This window comes from Neolamprologus brichardi, chromosome 10, assembly GCF_056152115.1.
Source record: "Neolamprologus brichardi isolate AB-2024 chromosome 10, ASM5615211v1, whole genome shotgun sequence".
NCBI classification, from domain to species: Eukaryota; Metazoa; Chordata; class Actinopteri; order Cichliformes; family Cichlidae; genus Neolamprologus; species Neolamprologus brichardi.
The window spans coordinates 31911724-31930456 of NC_142113.1; the positions used below are offsets into that span (position 1 = coordinate 31911724).

The 18733-nt window shown below is 41.8% G+C and overlaps 1 protein-coding gene across 2 annotated transcripts in view; it reads left to right on the forward strand.

Moving 5' to 3' along the window:
* sgcd (sarcoglycan, delta (dystrophin-associated glycoprotein)) overlaps positions 1–18733 on the forward strand; it is a 484520-nt gene that overhangs the window by 450504 nt on the left and 15283 nt on the right. For both annotated transcript variants that reach the window (XM_006785143.3, XM_006785142.3), the window contains one exon: positions 18498–18621. In XM_006785143.3, coding sequence (XP_006785206.1) covers positions 18498–18621 — 124 coding nt within the window. The remainder of the gene's footprint in view (positions 1–18497; positions 18622–18733) is intronic.

Below are 18733 nucleotides of genomic sequence, written 5' to 3' on the forward strand. Positions count from 1 at the left end.
CGTATTTGATAGCTTGCTGCGAGACCTCACACCGAGCACATCTACTGCGGGTGTGGTGCCTGTTATCGACCCGGAGTTAGCAACATCCCCCAAAAACCCGAAGAGGAGAGTCCTGGCCCCTAGCCCTGCCAGTGTAGCAGAAATGATGAGGATGATGATGCAGCAGCAGCCGTTCTTCTCTGCGTGAGTAGCTTAATGTTGTTCGTGTGTAATTTACGTTGAGTAGGCTAACCACGTTATTACATTAATGCATGTAAGGTGAACTAGCAAACACCATCATAGTTACATGCAGCTGTCTTCTTGTTTGATGGCAGATACTCCCTTCACCCTGGCCAAAAAGGCTAAAATGACCAAAGAAAAAGTGGAAAACAGTTAAACATGAGAGGTTTTTGGACAAAGTTTGTGTTTTTTCTATTGTTTAAGCACTGCTTCCAGCCAAGAGTGATACCATATATGCCCCATAGCTGCAGAAAAGGCTAACATTGTTATCTTTTTACAAAAAAACAGCTGAACATGAGAGGTTTTTGGACCAATTGTGTTTTCCATTCTTTAAGCACCGGTTTGAGCACCGTTTAAGCACCGGCACCGTTTCAAAAGTACCGGTTTGGCACGGATAAAACCTAAACGATACCCATCCCTAATAGAAACTCAGTTGCTGTTTTTTAGAGTGCCACCATAAAAACGCTGCAGTTTTCTCAGCGCATCCATATGCTGACATTATTAATTATAGATCAATCAGAGCACTTTTTTATGCAAGGTAGCTCATAATATAAACAAGTTTAACTTCCAGTCCTGCTAGACACACTCAGTACAGACTTATAGATATATAGAAATATTTTCTTTTTTTAAAGGCAAAAAGTCAATCCCCTAATGCCCTATATCTACAGTCGTGATCCAGAAAACAGTGGTTGGAGACAATGGCACCTGTGTGCAATGAACTTCGCTCTCATTGTCTTTGAAACAGCTGCTATGAAGATGAGAACCAGGTCAAAGCAAGTCCCTGGTGTGTTGCAACAGTCAAAGCAACAATAGGATGGAGTCAGTCCACTATCAGTTTGTAATTGGTCAAATTGGCAGTTAAAAGCAATCTGTAATCTGCCAATTAACTGTTATAAATCGCTCATCTGTTCCCATCTGTTGCAAATCTGTTGCTGTTTGCATACACAGAAATTCGCATTAAACAGAAATTCACACGAACTGAATCCAGCCAGTTGGCAAATCTGTCTGGCAAATTTTTGCAAACCTTCACTAATCTGTCTGAGAGCGACTGCACTCAGTCCAAGTTGGACCGGGATTGTTTGGAGGCATGCTACCTCCCACCGGGCAACCTGTGCAATTGGCTCGCCATCAAAACTAGTCATCCATAGGTTGATAGTCTTGTACACTCAATGCAGTCAACCACCGGTTTGTCATACTCGCGGGGATGTTGCCGTGCTGTTTTTACTGTGACTGAATCAGAACAGCTGTTTCAAACAAACCCTGGTGCTGTACGTTTTGCAAGATGTGTTCAGTGTGGTGTTTCTCGTTGTTGCAACCTTGTCAATTACTTAATTATTTTCTACAAAGAAAGCTCACTGCTTTCATTGGTATTGTTAATCTTCAAGCTTTCAATCCCAAAAGTGAAAAAGCAACTTGGCAGTACTTCCTCATTTTATTTGGCTCCATCTACTCGATGCGTTTTAGCAGCACAGGTTCTCTGTCAAGGTGTCCTTGGTTGTGAGCTTTTACCGACATTTTTCCTCAATACTTGAAGTAGGGTGTTGTTTTTGCACTGCAGCAAAGGACACAAAGGACGAGAACTTTCTTTTTGTAATGCTGCTACCTAAACTTTGATTCTTACTTCGATACACTGAATTTTGGTTGCAAGTGGACCATTTCTTTACTCTATATGTCACATGTTTAACTGTTCTGGCCATGCAAAACAACCTAAACGAAATAACCTAATGGCATCCCATAGATTAACCCTATCTACACATTACACCTACAGGAGCATTTACGACATCCCATTCAAATTGAACCTTGTGCAGCTACAACAGCTTCCACTCTCCTGGGAAGGCTTTCTACAAGATTTTAAAGTGTCTGTGGAAATGTTTGCCCGTTCATCCAGAAGAGCATTTCTGAGGTCAGACACCAACACTCACAATCTCTGTTCTCGTTCATCCCAACGGTGTCTGATGGGGTTGAGATCAGGGCTCTATGTGGGTCAATCAAGTTCTTCCACACCAAACTCATCCAACATTTCCTTTTTGGACCTCATGGTCAACTGAAGCATTAATATTTTCCTTCATTGGAACTAGGTTTAGGCTAAAGCCCAAAAAACAATACCTGGTGTGTTATAACACTTGTCTATAAACAGTTCCAACGAGTAGTCATTTCTGACTTAGCATATACTTCGTCTTCTTCCACCTTATCCAACAGAAAGCAAATAACAGTCTTTGGTTCAGATCCAGTGATTTTTTGAAGTAGAAGAGATTTCTGTTTGGTTTCCATTTACCTCCTCAGCTTGCTTGTCACCATCTAAGCCTTAGTGCACCATCTCCTCTCCAGAAGAAGATGGCTAAGGCTTAGAGCTCCAAGAATACCTCAGTCCAGCTGAAGTAATAAAAGATGTATCTTAGATAATGCTGTCAACAGATAAGAATCTTCTTTCTTCGCTTATTAACCTCTCAACATCCACATGTTCATGTAGACACCATTTAGCAGTGGGTTGTATTTTTAACTACATGCCAAACAAACAGTTTCAGAAACTATAAAATGTGTCCTTCAGAGAAACACTCTGACATACCTTTTAGTGTTAAAGTCCTTTTGTTTTTGAGGTGATAAGAATATATTTGGATCTTTACTTTACCCTAAACCCACAAAGTAAAATGTGAATCATCGTGGACAGATTTTGGGCCACTCTTCTTTATAGTTTTCATTTAGTTCCTTTCAATCAGAGGTCTGGACTTTGGTAACACCTTGATTTCTGCTGCAGATTTCCTGCTGTTCTTGGGATCATTGTCCTGCTCCTGATCAAACTTGTAGTCTGACTTTGGGTTGAATTTATTACTTAATGATTATGGCTTTGGTAATGCACACCTGAATGCTTCAGACCTGCAAACAACCAAAACATCACACACTTCCTGATGATCAGCTGTTCAGCTACATTTGATTAACAGCATGTAGCTGTTATTTACCCCTCAAATGAGTCTTGTGAAAACTTTCTTTATCACATGACTGCAGAGTTTCCATTATTCTTTTTAGCAACATACTTGGACTTGCCTCAAGGCGCATCAACATGCCTCGAGGCGGTCCAGTACACCATTTGCAACCACTGGATTAACCTACCATGACCCCAGCAGTTACAAAGGTTTGGCCTTAACACAGCAGCACTCCAGCTACAGCAGACTTTCCAGCATTAAGCAGACTGCAGTGCTCTTTAGACGGAAAATGTTCATATTGTTGCAGTAAATGTTATATGCATGATCTTTCTATCTATATAGCAAAATGGTATTCTTTGATCTGAATTGAATGAGAGGGACAGCGGTAGAAAGACTGAAGTGAAAATGAGAAAATCTGGAGAAAGAAAGGGGGAGAAAAGGGGTGATAAAAGTATGGAGCGTGAAGATTAAAGAATAAGAGGGAGTGAGAACAAAAGAGACGCGAGTGACTGTGAAAGAGTTTGAAAGTATAGGAAACTGGGAGGAGGGGGGATATTAAGAAAAAACACAGTATGGAAAAAATGAAAGATGATCACTTTTGTCCGAAAGTCTGAGATGAATAGAGTGACAAAAAAAGAGCGTGTAAGAGAAAAACGAGACAAAAGGGGATTCAGACTGAAATAAAAAGAGCTTTATGTGATAGAAGCGAAGCTATGGAGACGACTTTGATGGGATTTAGAGGTCAAATAGAAAACGACAAATAACCAGTAAGAGCATTTCAGTGGTGTTTGCATTGAGATGAACTGAAAGCATCAATCACTGCTGCTTCCTTTCTGAATCATTAGTTCAAATAATAAGAAAGTGATACTTTTACATCACTGGTGCAATACATTGTTTCCTAGGTGCCTGTCGTCAGGTCACTGTCCACACAACACAAAAGTCTATAGTAAGGCGTAGTTTTTCTTCCTCTTCCCCTTTGTTGATGCATCTTTGGTGACAACTAGCCAATTGAGAATGAAATATGGCCCAAACTCTCCAATTATGTCAGAAAAAGGCGAGCGAGCTCGTTCGTGCATGGCTAAAATCTAATCTTACCCTAATCTCTCCCAGCTCCTTGGCAGATAGCAATCGAGGAATCAAATCCTATTTCAGGATATCATATTAACCCCTAACACATTTTCGGGCAGCCAGACACGCATCCCAGCCAGAGCCGCCGCCGCTTCTTCATCAAAGCCATAACCGTTACATCCATCTGCGTGGTAATACCTTGTCAACAGGATGTGTCTTTGCATCTGAAGAATGCCTTTGTGATTCGCCGGCACTGGCGAATTTGAAAGTGCAGCTTCATTTGTATCCCGACCAGCTGAGAGATAAAGGGAATATATGTATGAAGCGATATAAAGGAAAGCGAATGCGGGAGGGGAAGAGAACAAAGAAGCAGAACAGAAACAAAATGGGAGCATCAGTGAGAAGAACTTTTTCTCCCTTTGAATGAAATAACACGTGAAGGTCCTCATGGAAACTTTGGTAGACTTGCATTAGCCTGATTTGTCCCTCGGTTCTTCGTGTATCTTGTAGCGCTTCGCCGTGCACGGTAGCGTAATGCGACTGGGACTGAGGCCATGGTGATGGACAGAAACAAAAAAGGTTTGAGACAGTCGGGAACCCAGCGTTCCCTCCAGGACCTCTTCTTCTGCCTGTATTGATTATATTTTTATAATTTTAATGTTGTTAGCACCGTTAGACGCACTAATGATGAAGCAAAGGCTTCGACAGGCAAGTAAAACCAAAATAATACTGAATACTAAACAGTTTTTTAAAAATCCTCATAAATACTTAAAATATTAAAGGCAGTAAAGAAATTATCCGAGGAATTACATCCCCACCTGCTGCCTTTGAAAATGAGGCTAGTTTCTGCCTGCTTTCCCTGCGACTGCACCTCCTCTTGTAACCACACGTGTCAGGTGTAGCGTGAAGCTGGAGAGACCGGTGAAGTTAAACAATATCGAGCTGATGACGTGTTAAGTGCAGTAAAACCTTTCCAACAAGCATCGGACAGAACATCACAGCAGCGAAAGCAAGAGAGCGAGACGCAGACGGGAGCGTGTTAGCCGTCACGTCAACTCTCCTGACCACAGTTTGTGAGTCGGTGAAAAACATATTGTAAAGGAAAAGCTGCTGGCAGTACGCTGCTGCTGATCCATGACACAGTAAACCACGAGCAACATAGACATGAACTGGATAGATCAGCCCGTGGTCACGATATCCAAACCAATCCAAATATCAGCTCAGTGCATCCTTACTAACAGGTTCATCATTTTAACTTGGCCTAATAAAACAAACTGAAAATGAAAGTGAGTCTGAATAGAACTGAATTCAGTCGGCTTCTATTTAAACCACTTCTTAATAACGGTCACGGTCAGTCAGTGCTTTGTCGTGTAAGACTCAGAATTATAGAGGGAAATCCAAGAATTAGATGATCCCTGTTACGTCCCCACGATGGAGGTCTAGGACCGGTAACAAATGGGTCTGAAACAGAATGAAAAGGAAAGCAGACAGAGGTGTTTAGCATATGATATGGTTTTATTACAGATAATCTTAACATAAAGAGATGGCAACGGTGCTTTATCAATAAAACCAAAAGAAAGAAGAGCTCACAACAACAAAGGAAACAACCGATCAAACAACCAAAGGAGACACTTCCAAGGGCCCACAGGCCCACCCTGTCACTAGCAGCAGCAAGCTCTACTGCTGCTGCTGTTCAGGCCCACAAGCCCACACTGCTCACATGCAGCTACTCTCCCCACTGCTCCAGGACACACTCGCGGTCTTTTCCAACACCTAGAACAACAGTGTAGAGTCACAGAAACAAACCAACCCCCACATCACACAGTTCTTCCCCAGCCTATGTAACCTCAGAGAGGTGATTGCTGACTGGGTCCAGCTGCCAAATGAGGGTAATGAACAGCAGGTGCGTCCTGGAGAGAGGGCAGAGTGAAAGGCTGTATCCCAATTCAGGGTCTGCAGCCTTAAAGTTCCACAAGGGCCACGTACTTAAAGACCGCTAAGGCCGGAAGTGCGAGGCTTGTGAAATGGGACGGTCTAGCCTCCGTTGCACTGCCCAGGTTGCCTAGCAACCATGATACTAACAGCTGGAAACGTTTCATACAGCTTTGTTTGACAGAAATGAAGGAGAAAATCTTTTGTTCATTTGTTTGTTTGTTTCTACATGAGCTTTGATCATTCTCTGATTAAGCTCAGCTATTGAACGGCGTATATTTTAAAGTAAAGGCTTTAAAACCAAGTTAGTACAAACGTCACTAATGTCACATGACTTTGCCGACATGTGGCCAACAGTAATGTTTTAATGTTCTTCGTTATTAAACATTTGCACATAAATAAGTGACATAATATTTAGTACTTAAAGTTTACTCTTCGGGCGCCCCTCATCCGCTGTTTTTTTTGGCAAAATTATCCACACCCACCGCCGCACTAGGCATTCTGGGATATGTTGGGCCACGAAGTCTACACCGCCACATTCTTAAAATTCAGGGAAATGAAGGACGCATTTGAGGGCCGCATTTCGAGCAGCCTTTGTATTGGGACAGCCTTCGTCGCGGTGACGTAATCGGCCTTAATATGCGGCCTTTAAGGCTGCAGACCCTGAATTGGGATACAGCCAGAGAGACAGAGGGGTAGGAGGAGGCGGAGAGAGAACAACACCACACCCACACAAGGGCAATTTCAAGAGGAGGGCCCACTAGGGCCGTAACATCCCCGTGTGCTGATGGTAGAATGAATGTAGGGAGGAAGCCAGGTGCAGCATTTATACATATAGGTTGGGATGATGAGGGCAGTGTAGAGGATGAACAGTTTACACACTGTAGAAATGCAATTTGTTTATCCCAGCTAGCAGTGAAGCACACCTGTTCGTCATCAAATAATGAAACACAGGGCGGCTCCATCTTAAATCACCTGATAGGTCACGTGACCACAACCAATGGGAATAATATCCAATCAGAACCACATCTTATAGAGGACGAACAGCTGATCAATAATCTAGAAGTAATACGTATCTCCTCGGCACAGACAATCAGTGCTGAGAAAGACGCCAGCCTCACGGCGGTGATGATGTGCGCTGATTGTTCCTGTTTTAAGGTGAAGAAGAAGAGCATGAAGAGATCATATGGAAACAATCAAAACTATAGAAAACAGAATAAATAACCACACACAACAAAAACTTTCCTCTGTGAACGTCCTGAATTTGAGCTTTACTTCAAGACGTTTTTGCTGCTGCAAAGAGACACAGCCTTGACAGTCATGTGACAGCGGTGCGGGCCAATAGGAGAGAAGGGGCCGAACTCCAAAGCTGTCCCACAGATTAATTTTCAGACTGCTTTTTATGCTTTGGGCAGATTTAAACACTTTCTTGAGGCTCAGTGTGAAAGTTCACAATGAACGGACTTGACCTTAAAGGTGCTTTAAAATCACCTGTTCCTTTTGTATTAAATAACTTTCATGTGTCCGCTCTGTCTCGTGTCCTCTAGAGGACTTCAGCACGAGGCAACAGCGCTGCAGAAACTGAAATTATAGAGCAGAAGTCACGGCGCTGCCAACCAAGCCGACCACTGTGATCTGTGCAGAAATCACAGATTCAACGAGCGCTGCCTTCACCTCTTTCTCCTCTTCTTACATCCCATCTGCCCTCCTCTCCATCTCCAATCTCCTCTCCCTTCTCTCGCCTCGCTTTCATTTGCCGTCTCCTCTCTCCATCCTCACCCCGCCCCCTCCTCCTCATCCTCATCTTCTCGCCTCAATTACCTCGATCTTCATTCACCTCTCCCTGCCACACCAGGTTCTGATCTCCCTCCTTTCATCCCTCGTTCGTCCTCCCATGTCACCCTTTCTTTTTGTTTCATTAATCCGAGCCTAAGCGGTTTGAAAAAGAACAAAACTGCAACAACAAAAAGAAATATTTATTCAGTAGATAGCGCCATGACAAAAGAGATCACGACTCAAGGTGGTCTCCCTCTGCAGGCACATTTAGCACATCTGAGCATTATCACAACCAAGAGAAAAGAATTAAGACAGCACATCCAGGCCCTTATTCCCCCTCCTCCCCCCTCGGTCTGTCCTCTCTAATATCACACCCACTCCTTTCTTCTTCCTCGCTGTCCTCCACACCTTCTGCTCACACTGATCTTGGTAATTGAGAGGATGGCCTGCTCTCCAGCAGAGTGTTCGAGTGGCCAATCATAAAGCCCCGCGAAGCGATCAGCAGCGCTCTCACTGCCCCAGATTGCCATTTAACCTATGATTTTCTATGTAGCACAAAGGCAGCCCGTTCCAACTCAACGTAGCTTACACTGTATTTATAACACCAAACAGCTCTGACCGCTGCAAACGGTGGCAGCTAATCAGGCGAAGGCGGCGTGGCCAAGGACAAAGGAGTCAGGCGCAGCCAATGGGGAGCGTGCGGACGCCGCCTGCAGGCTTCGGTCTGTGCAAGTTTACAGTCGGTGTCATTAAAAAAAAACATACCAGTTGTTATCTGAAGGCAGACAATATGAGGAGGAAGAGTTATTAACCTTTGATTGTAGTTGTAGATATGAGGCAGGGCTGAGGAAGGAGAGAGAGGAAATGAGGATGTCCAAAAGTGGAATGGAAGACATGAACGAGATGAAACCGTATTGATCGCTGTGGGGAAATGAGGCGGCGGCAGCCGCGAAAGTAATAGGCGACAGCAAGGAAATAAAAGTAAGAGTCAAAAGACGAATAACAGGCAGAGGAATATATTATTATAAAGTGGAAGTACATAAATATCCTGATGGAAGGATTACATTAAAGAAGCATTCTTCACTTTGAAATCTGTTCTGTACACTTCTGTTTTAAGTCTGGATTTTTCTTTTAAAATATGAAAAACACTTTATATTAGAACGAGAGGCGAGGAGATGGGAAAGAGCATGAGACAAAGTTTCAATTCGCCGGGGTGGTGGAGAGGAAATGAATACGGATACAAGGCGGAGAGAGAGAAATATTTCATTGTCTGACTCCCCGAGGAGCAACCTGGGAGAATGAGCGGAGATGAGAGAGGAGGAAGGCCTTTAGAAGGAGTAATAGAGGAGGATTTCTTTTTATAACCTCCCTTCCACTGACACAGAATATGTCTGAGGTCCTTTGAACGCTCAACAAACTTCTTCGTCTTGCGGTGTATTCATTTTTATTTATTTATACAGGACAAGGACGAGCAACAGCCTTTGACCTTTGGATTGTTTAAAGTCAGTTTCCGTTGGATTTCCCTCAGTATCTCCCCATTCCTGCCTCTTTCTTGTCTTTTCGGTTTATACCTTCATCCTTCTTTGCCTTTAATGTCTCTAGTCTAGTTTGGTATTCGCTTTACGATTGTTTTCCACTGAAGGTTAGTTTTCTTTTCATATCCTGTGCTGATTTTACTTGTTTCATGGTTTTCACTTGTGTCTAGTCCCACTTGCTGTTATTTGTCAATCAGCCTTCAGTATATAAATATCACTGTCCTCCTTCTTGTGTCTACCTCTTGTGATTTGTTACATTTTATGCTTTTCATATTTCTTTATCGGCACCTTTTGTTGGAATTCGCTCCATCACATGTTCTGTATTTTCTACTTTCACCTCATGGCAGAATTGGTAGCAGTGTGGTTTCCTGGCATGGACCCAGCTGTTAAATGTAGTCACAAATTAGAGTTAGAGGTTTTAGTTTAAGATTTCGGAGGTTTGCCTGCTTTATATCCATGTGTTTGGGATCTTTGTCCTGCTAGAACACTCATTTGTGTTTCATCCTGCTGTTGATTTGAGGTGAAGTTGTCCTCCTTCATCATTCAATCCACTTTGTGCCAGAACCACTGGCAGCAAAACATCTGCAGAGCATGATGCGACCCCCACCATGCTTGACAGCTAGTATAATGCTCTTGGGTTTGAAAGCCTCACCTTTGTTCTAAAATAATACATTTTGTCATTGTGGCAAAATATCTATTGTTGTGCCATCTGACTGTGAAACTACATAAGTACACTTTAAAAGTAGAATGGGAGGCAGAGCCTTCAGTTTTCAGGCCCCTCTTCTGTGGAACCAGCTTCCAGTTTGGATTCAGGAGACAGACACTATCTCTACTTTTAAGATTAGTCTTCAAACTTTCCTTTTTGTTAAAGCATATAGTTAGGGCTGGACCAGGTGACCCTGAATCCTCCTTTAGTTATGCTGATTCCCATGATGCATTGAGTATTTCTTCTTCACTCAATATGTGTTATTAGACCTCTCTGCACTGAATCGTACCTGTTATTAACCCTTTAAGACCTACCATAGAACCAAGTCCGCCAGAGCATTTTTGGGAGCATTTCAAGTTGCTATACATCAATACAACCATTATAGCCCAAATATTAATAATATGTCTGCATTAAGTGCATAGTAATTACATAAATTGTAAAAAAGTACAATAAACTACAAAAAAATTGAAAATCGTTTTTGTTTTTTTAACATATATTTCTAGTTAGAGAAATTTAAGAGGCTTATCCCTCAAAACTGTAAATACAAAAAAGTTGCACAAAATAGTTTCCCACCACAGGAAATTTATTGTGAGTGTCTTCATAGTTTTATTTTGGAAATACACCAATTTTTATATACTGCAGGAAAAACGAAAATAAATATTATAATACAAATTTGCAAAAAAGCAGCATATGCATCAAAATAAACTATTTCCAGCAGTGCAATATGAGTCCTAAGCATCCCAGAAACCACACAGAAAGTCATAAAGTCAACGATAACTTTTAAAAACACCAGTATAGGCTCATAAGACCCTGATGGTAAAAAAAAAACTACATTTCCGCAAAAATGGCGTCACTTCCGGTTTCTGGCAGGTCATGGCGGACATGCGAAAGTTCGCTCTGACGTCTATTCCACCGTAGGAAGTGTTACGAACAGCTGATCGGATCGGCAAAGCGTGTTTCTGGAATATTTTTTTTTTTTTGCTGCAAGTGCTTTTTATGCAGTTTTTGCAAAGCTATATGTGGAAGGAAACTGTGACCGAGGACAAGCTGATGGCATAAGATGTAAGTACAACTCCTCCGGTTTCATATGCAAAAAGAATAATTGCGCTAGCTCACGTGGTTGCAGAGCTACCGGGATTTAAAAATAGTTACGCAAAACAGAGCATGCCCGCTCCGACCGGCTTTAAAGGGTTAATCTCTGTCTCTCTTCCACAGCATGTCTTTATCCTGTCTTCCTTCTCTCACCCCAACCGGTCGCAGCAGATGGCCCCGCCCCTCCCTGAGCCTGGTTGGAGGTTTCTTCCTGTTAAAAGGGAGTTTTTCCTTCCCACTGTCGCCAAAGTGCTGCTCATAGGGGGTCATACGATTATTGGGTTTTTCTCTGTGTGTAAGGGTCTACATTACAATATAAAGCACCTTGAGGCGGCTATTGTTGTGATTTGGTGCTGTATAAATTTGATTGAATTGAATAAAACACTTAAGCTGTCAACAGGAAAGCTAAATGCCTTCTAATATCTATCAAGCCTGAAGGTGTCGATTTTGGAGCAGAAGGCTCCTCCGACTTCTAAGAAAAGTGATGAGAGTATTACATCGTACAGGAGTGAGCTCTCTTGATACATAACTTTATTATACGCCTGGCTGATGAGTTTATATCCTTAATCACTAGTTTGAAATCCTACTGAATGCAATACAATGGCTATGCTGTCATTTATGTTCCCCGTTAGAGTCAAACAGACGATCAAGCACGCTATGCTTTAGGGTGGGACTCTCTTCTGAATGAGTTGCTACAGCGTCTCCGGTTTTTTAGCCACATCCACCAACTGACGTGACTTTTATGTTCTGAGTGCTACCAGAGTTGACAAGGAGCTGAAATACAGTTGGTCAGGTTCCCAAAAAATGGGTTACTTAGTTTGAAAACACTCATCGTGATACTCCGTCATCCAACTTGCACTCAAACCCTGAATTTGAGAGGCGATGAGAAAAGTCAGAAGAGTAATGGGGAGCTGGATGTTCTCAGTCATCGGCATTCGGGGCTTTTTTCTTTGGCTTGAAGAGGCATTTCAGTATTCTCCGAACCACCTCTATGGGATCAATTTTTACTCCCTTGTTTTGCAAAGTGTAAGATTAAAGTCTAGTCCATGCTCTCTTAATGTCCAGATACAACAGTTTTAAATTGTGTTGTCTCTAATCTGTTTTTATTTGCCCCCCAGTGACACAGCTCGCTGAGAATACAAATCAATCACGGCAGGCAAAAACTATAGAAATGAGCACAGGGCTGATATACAGTAATGAGGGATTCGTCAGGAAGTTAACCAAAGGACTGATTCACGCCATCTATACAGAGCACGTCTTAATAAGAGCGCTTATCATAAAGACTAAGCACGCGGTCAAGTCAATCAGCCACAATGACATTATGTTATTAACGACTATGCATTTAATTAATTACCAGCCTCTGTTCAATGTGCAGTAATTAATATGCAGTGGGGATTAACCCTTGTGGCAGAGATCAAGGGATAAAGCAAAGGAAGCTGAAGTTTTAATTTGGTAATTCGCTCATTTGCCTTTGGAACAGAGGTTTCTTTAGTTCGAGCTCACTGGTGTTACAAATACAGTAACTGCTGGGATTTTAAATGAAAAAACACCATGTCAGCATGGCTTCTTAGTTTAATCAAATTACTTTTTTACCAAGGGTAATGTCAGGGACATTATAATAGGAAATAATTACCAATATTCTCACCAACTTCTTTACGTACACCTTGCTACTTCCAGGTTGGACCCCCTTCTTATTTCTTTAAGTCTTTATGAAATGCAATGCGATGCTAGAAACATTCCTCAGAGATTTTGGTCAGTATTGACATGATAGCATCACTACCAACACGTGCTGCAGATTTGTCAGCTGCACATCAACGATGTAGCTCTGCCATTCCACCACATCCCAGAGATGTGATTGACTTCTGGTGACTCTGGAGGCCAAATGAGTACCGTGACCAGTTTTAGATGGCCAAGCTTTGTGATGCAGAGTTATAAAGACGTAGACGTGGTCACCAACAATACTCAGGTACGCTGTGGTGTTTGAAGAGGCTCAGCTGGTGGGATCCAAAAAATATCTCACCACATCATTACTCCACCACCCTGACCTGAAACTACAAGGCAGGATGGATCTATGCTTTTATGTTGTTTGTGATAAATTCACCACCGAATGCCACAGAAGGAATTGAGACTCATAAGAAAATTGTGGTCTTTAGGTCCTTGCCTCCCGAAAAAAATGCCAATCAACAACTGTCCAGTGTTAGTGTCCATTTTTGCTTTTCCTTGGCTGACTGTATCCAAGGAGTGGTTTGATCCCCGTTCGCCAAATATCCTCGGACGAGTTGCTCTCCAATGCATCCATTGGAGCTCTGGTGCTCAGGTAGTGTAGAAAGCGCTACATAAGAGTCAGTCCATTTACCAAGTAGACTACAACAAACTATCAAAGTGTAACTTTGATAGTTTGTTGGGGCGACCGTGGCTCAGGGGGTTGGGAAGCGTATCTGTAACTGGAAGGTCGCCGGTTCGATCCCCGGGCTCTCTGTCCTGGTCGTTGTGTCCCTGGGCAAGACACTTCACCTACCGCCTACTGGTGTTGGCCAGAGGGGCCGATGGCGCGATATGGCAGCCTCGCTTCTGTCAGTCTGCCCCAGGGCAGCTGTGGCTACAACTGTAGCTGCCTCCACCAGTGTGTGAATGTGAGAGTGAATGAATAGTGGCATTGTAAAGCGCTTTGGGTGCCTTGAAAAGCGCTATAAATCCAATCCATTATTATTATTATTATTAACTGAAAACAAAGCTTTATTCTTTTCTTTTTAAACAAGTATATCTGGCATCAGCACAAGTAGGATTTTCTATGAATGAATAACCTGTTCTAGAAGGACTTTAGAATAATAACACAATCATACGCTCAAGATAAAAACGTCAATAAAGTTTTGACTCAGTTACTGTAAATTTATCTTTCTCTCCATATTAAACTCCTCCAGACTGACGTCCTGTCATTTGAAGAGCTTTAAGCTACTTTTGTCATGAAATGAAGAAAATCCTGGAATTTCTTTCCTCCCAGATAACCCGACGCTGAACTCTGAAACTAAAGTGAACTTTGCTGCTGGTTTTCTTTCTTGCCTCTTTCGACATTTCCATCTGGTGCAACAGCGCCTCGGTGTTCTTTGTTCTCGGGGGAACGCAGGTCACCACCCAGGTGAATTTATTCATTAATGACGCCAGGAGCAAACTCGAGGGATGACACCAGCATCTAGAGATTATGTCAGCACACATGGGTTCATCTACCATCTTATTCTTGTGCTTCTTCTGTAATCTTTGTTACTCTCACTGATGCAACTTGCATGACTTTACTCTCTGTTGTGATTTTTCTCATATAGATTTCTTATATATTGCATATAAACAGTTTCAGAGTTCTGTTATATGGATTTTTAGAAATTTAAACGTTCTTCTTATTTCTAGCTTTTCTCATCATGTTTGACAGGAAGGAAAAATGTGAAAATACAGGTGTGCACACTTTTAATTTACTTTGCAGTTTTTTGCTCAGGTGAATGTTTAGTAGTACTTAGCTGAACTGCAGAGCTGGGTAATAGTTCCTCACTGCAACTGATGTTTCTACACCTTTCACATAAGTATTCCTGTGATCATCTGTGCATTTCAAACTTAAAGCGGAGTGTTCAAGCAGATACAGACTTCCAGTTCAAGACTCTATTTAAAGAGTGGAGGAGTTCGTTATAATCTTAGCTTTAAAATACAGTTAAAAGAAACTTTAGAGGGTAATTTACAGTAGACTAAAAATATGCACAGAGCCAGTGATTAATCACACTTTGCAAGTCATATAGAAGCTTTGATTTATGGGTTTGTTTCTTACTCCACCACCACCACCAAAAAACTCCTCAGCAATGCCGTCTCCGAGTAGTTTCTGTCTTACCTTTCTACTTTATAAACGAGAATCTCTGCTATAATGAATAAACCAGTCAACACATCATGTTTATCTGGGTTTTAAATGCATGAAACAGAGTCTCAGCTGAGGAAATAGTGAAAACATGCTTCAGATTAACACACTGAGTGCACGGAGGCTAATGCTACGGCCACACGGGGGAAACAGTGGTTGGAGACAGCAGCACTAAAGTGGTTCCTTTGGATCTGTGACCACTGCTGTCTTCATATGATAGTAAAGCAGTAAAAAGGCGGAGCCAACAGCTGTCGCTCTAATCGGTTTGCAATTGAATGAGGTCAGTTTGGCAATTACATGCAATCTGTTTATGATAACTTTGCAAAATTTGCAATTCTGTTATTGTCTGAATCATATTCAGTATACAAATTTAGTTGCTGCAGGAGAGTAATTTACCTGAAGAGTTATACATAGGCACGCTGCACTCTTGCATTTTTACAGGAATACCACAACACAACTAGATGCTACCAGTTGAAACGAGACCCTGTTCCCAAGAGCTGTGTTGCAGTTGAGCTGTGCTCATCGGCACAGACTGACTCTGCTAGAGATTACGTTAGCTGTTTGCAGTCTGTGTACATTCATAGGTGATAAATTAATTTTTTAATATGTTAGCAGCCTGAATTGGACCACAATTGTTTGGAAACAGGTTGCCTCCCAACAACCAACCTAAGGTGGTTGTTGCAGCTGCTTATAATAAACTCTCCAGCCACACCAAAAGGCCTGAAAGACCAAAGACGGCAGCTAAACTCAATAACAACGTTGTTTCCAACAAAAACGCATTCACAACATTTAACCAAGCTAAGAACACTCAAAGAGGTGGGCCTATCATTGTTATGGATAAATGAGACACCCTCATGAACACAGAAGCTTTACAACACAAACCACTGGTTTTAAGGACAGATGACACTTTCCAAAGAAAACATGTAAAAGAACCTGTTTCGGAAAAGTTCTGGAAAAAGACAGATGAAACCAAGGTGAATCAGAATGATGATGAGAAAAATATGAAGTAGGAGAGAAACACTCACATTCTCAGTATACTGCATCACCTGTTAGTTACGGTGGATTTGGTTTGTGAGTATGTGTGGCTGCCAGTGACTTCTGATGTGTACGGAGCTGTTCTCTCTGCTCAGACTCAGAAAAAAGAGCAAACCTGATCAGACAGCAAATAACGACCCAAAACAAACTGCTAAAGATTCATGGTTTTGGATTCTTTTGCGTCAAAAGATCCAATCCACGAGTTTCTCAATGCAAAGAAATGGGATATTCTTCGATTGTCACGTTTGTCATCTGATTCCAGCAGAGCAGGTTTTGCATATTAAATAGCAAACAATGCAGACAGACCCACAAACAGGGAACAACTGCGGGTGACTACAGTCAAAGCCTGACGGAGAACATCAAGCAAGGAAACTTAACATTTGGTGAAGTCCATCATTTGTAGACTTCAGGCAGTCGCTGACTGCAAAGAATCCAAGTATTCGTTAGCTACGCTTCATTCAGAACAAAACCTCGCATTCTCTCGTTGTGGTATCAGCTAAAACCTTCCATGTGGAAAAAAAAACATCACGTATTTTATCCACAACCAGCGTGGTGACAGGAAGTGTACAGAGCGCTCCTGTTTAGGTTTGACTGTCGTGAGGCGCTCTGACATCTCTGCAGCTTCCTGTAGAGATCGGCTTGTAGCTCTGAGTGGTTTTGTCAAGATGTGAAGCCGAGTGGGCTGATTTTTTTTTAATCCTCATGCAGAAATTTTGAACAGCCACAGCATGCAGAGGGGCCGTAGTGTTCAAGTGTCAGATCCACTTACTTTGTGCTCCATTCACAGCACTGGTTTCAAAGTGGCTGTTCTCACGTTATTCTTCAATTCTTCAGACTGTTTTTGTTTTTTCATTACACGTACGTTCAGATCACTGAACCGCAAAGACATATAAAAATGGGTAATAGAGTACTGTGCGCAAAAGTCTTGATTTAGACCTCATGTTTTAAATATTTAGCTAGAAAAACATGAAACAGGTGCAGTGACTTATTGAAACGTGTGCAAACACAGATGGAAATAGAGGATAAAAGGCAAAAACAGAGCTTGTACAATTCTAACAAGCTTGAAAGTCAATATTTGGCTTGACCACTGTTGCTCACTCAACACTTGGAAGCCAAATATAGAGATAGTAGGGGTGGGGAAAAAATCGATACTGTGTAGTATCGTGATATTTTGTTTGCTAATAATGTATCGACAGCAGAAATTGATATTTTGTTACAAAAAAGGTTTTTGTGCTCTGACTTCAGAGCATGTTGATCCTTTTTCTGAGCAAGAATCCTGACATTCCTTCACTGTCCAAATGTGTTTAACTTGTTTTGGGCAGCAATAAACATGACAGTTTACTTATTTTAATTTGCATTCAGTTAAGTTGGACTAGACTGTAATACAAACCGTTCAGTTTGTCAACAATAAAACTGAAATGAGAGAAAGACTGAGTGTGAGACTTTGATATTAGATAAAATGAATATTGATAAAGTTTACCTTTATGTACAGAATCTGAATATCGCAAAATATTTTAAAAAATTGCAATAATATCATATCATGCGTTAAGTATTGTGATAATATCGTATCGTGGGATGTATGGTGATTCCCACCTCTAAGAGATAGCATAGTACTCTACATCCACTTTCAACTTTTTTCCCAATTTGTAACTTTTCTGGACATCTTGAAACCTGTGGCTTATTCTAACTACAAATTGTTGACGTCTTGGTGAATTAGGTATAAAACAAATGTTGGTATAATTTAAGATCATTGAAGGAATTGAAGACATGTTAGCAGCGATTCAGAGGTCTGGAACCTCTTAGTGCATTAGTGAAATTTACAGTGTCATTCACAAATAGAAGTAGATAATCCATTCATTTGGTTTTTCTGTTAGCTGAACAGATGATCCACGTACCCAAATGGCCTTCACATAATTCTATGTTATTCTAACTGTTTATTCGTAGAAACAAATATTTACCTGTAAAATGCTGTAAATGTCTGTAATGCAATAGTCTAATGAGCAGATTCCCTTACATAAATATGTTAGTTTGACGTGAATCAAGTTTTTAAAACGTTTGCACTTTCAGTCTGATACTGATGAACATTTTGGGTGTATTTACTAATAGAACTTATACAACTGCTGAATTGACCCTTTCTTTTCTGATACATCTGTTAACTTGGTGCTTGGTTTCCATGTAAACCTTCGAGGCTCCTGTGCCATATGTATCATGTAAACTATTTCCCACCCATCATACATGAATCGGTGTTGGAGTTCACTTCAGCCCCTCACCCTGAACGTTGTACCTGCCGTTTGTAAGCTGCTGCCTCTGTATGCTTCCAGGCTGGAGTCTCCTACCCGCTCTCTGCTGATGGAGGCCCCGAAGGGAATCCAGATCCTGGCTGAGGCCGGAGACATCCAGGCCATCTGCAGGAGTGAGCTGCGACTGGAGTCCAAAGACGGAGAGGTACTGTGTGTCCACCGAAGCAGGAGTTTGTGGGGTTATGTTGGGTTTAATACAACTGGGATGTTATTTTCTGCATTTTGGCACGAGATCTCACCACACCGGGGTCTCGAGG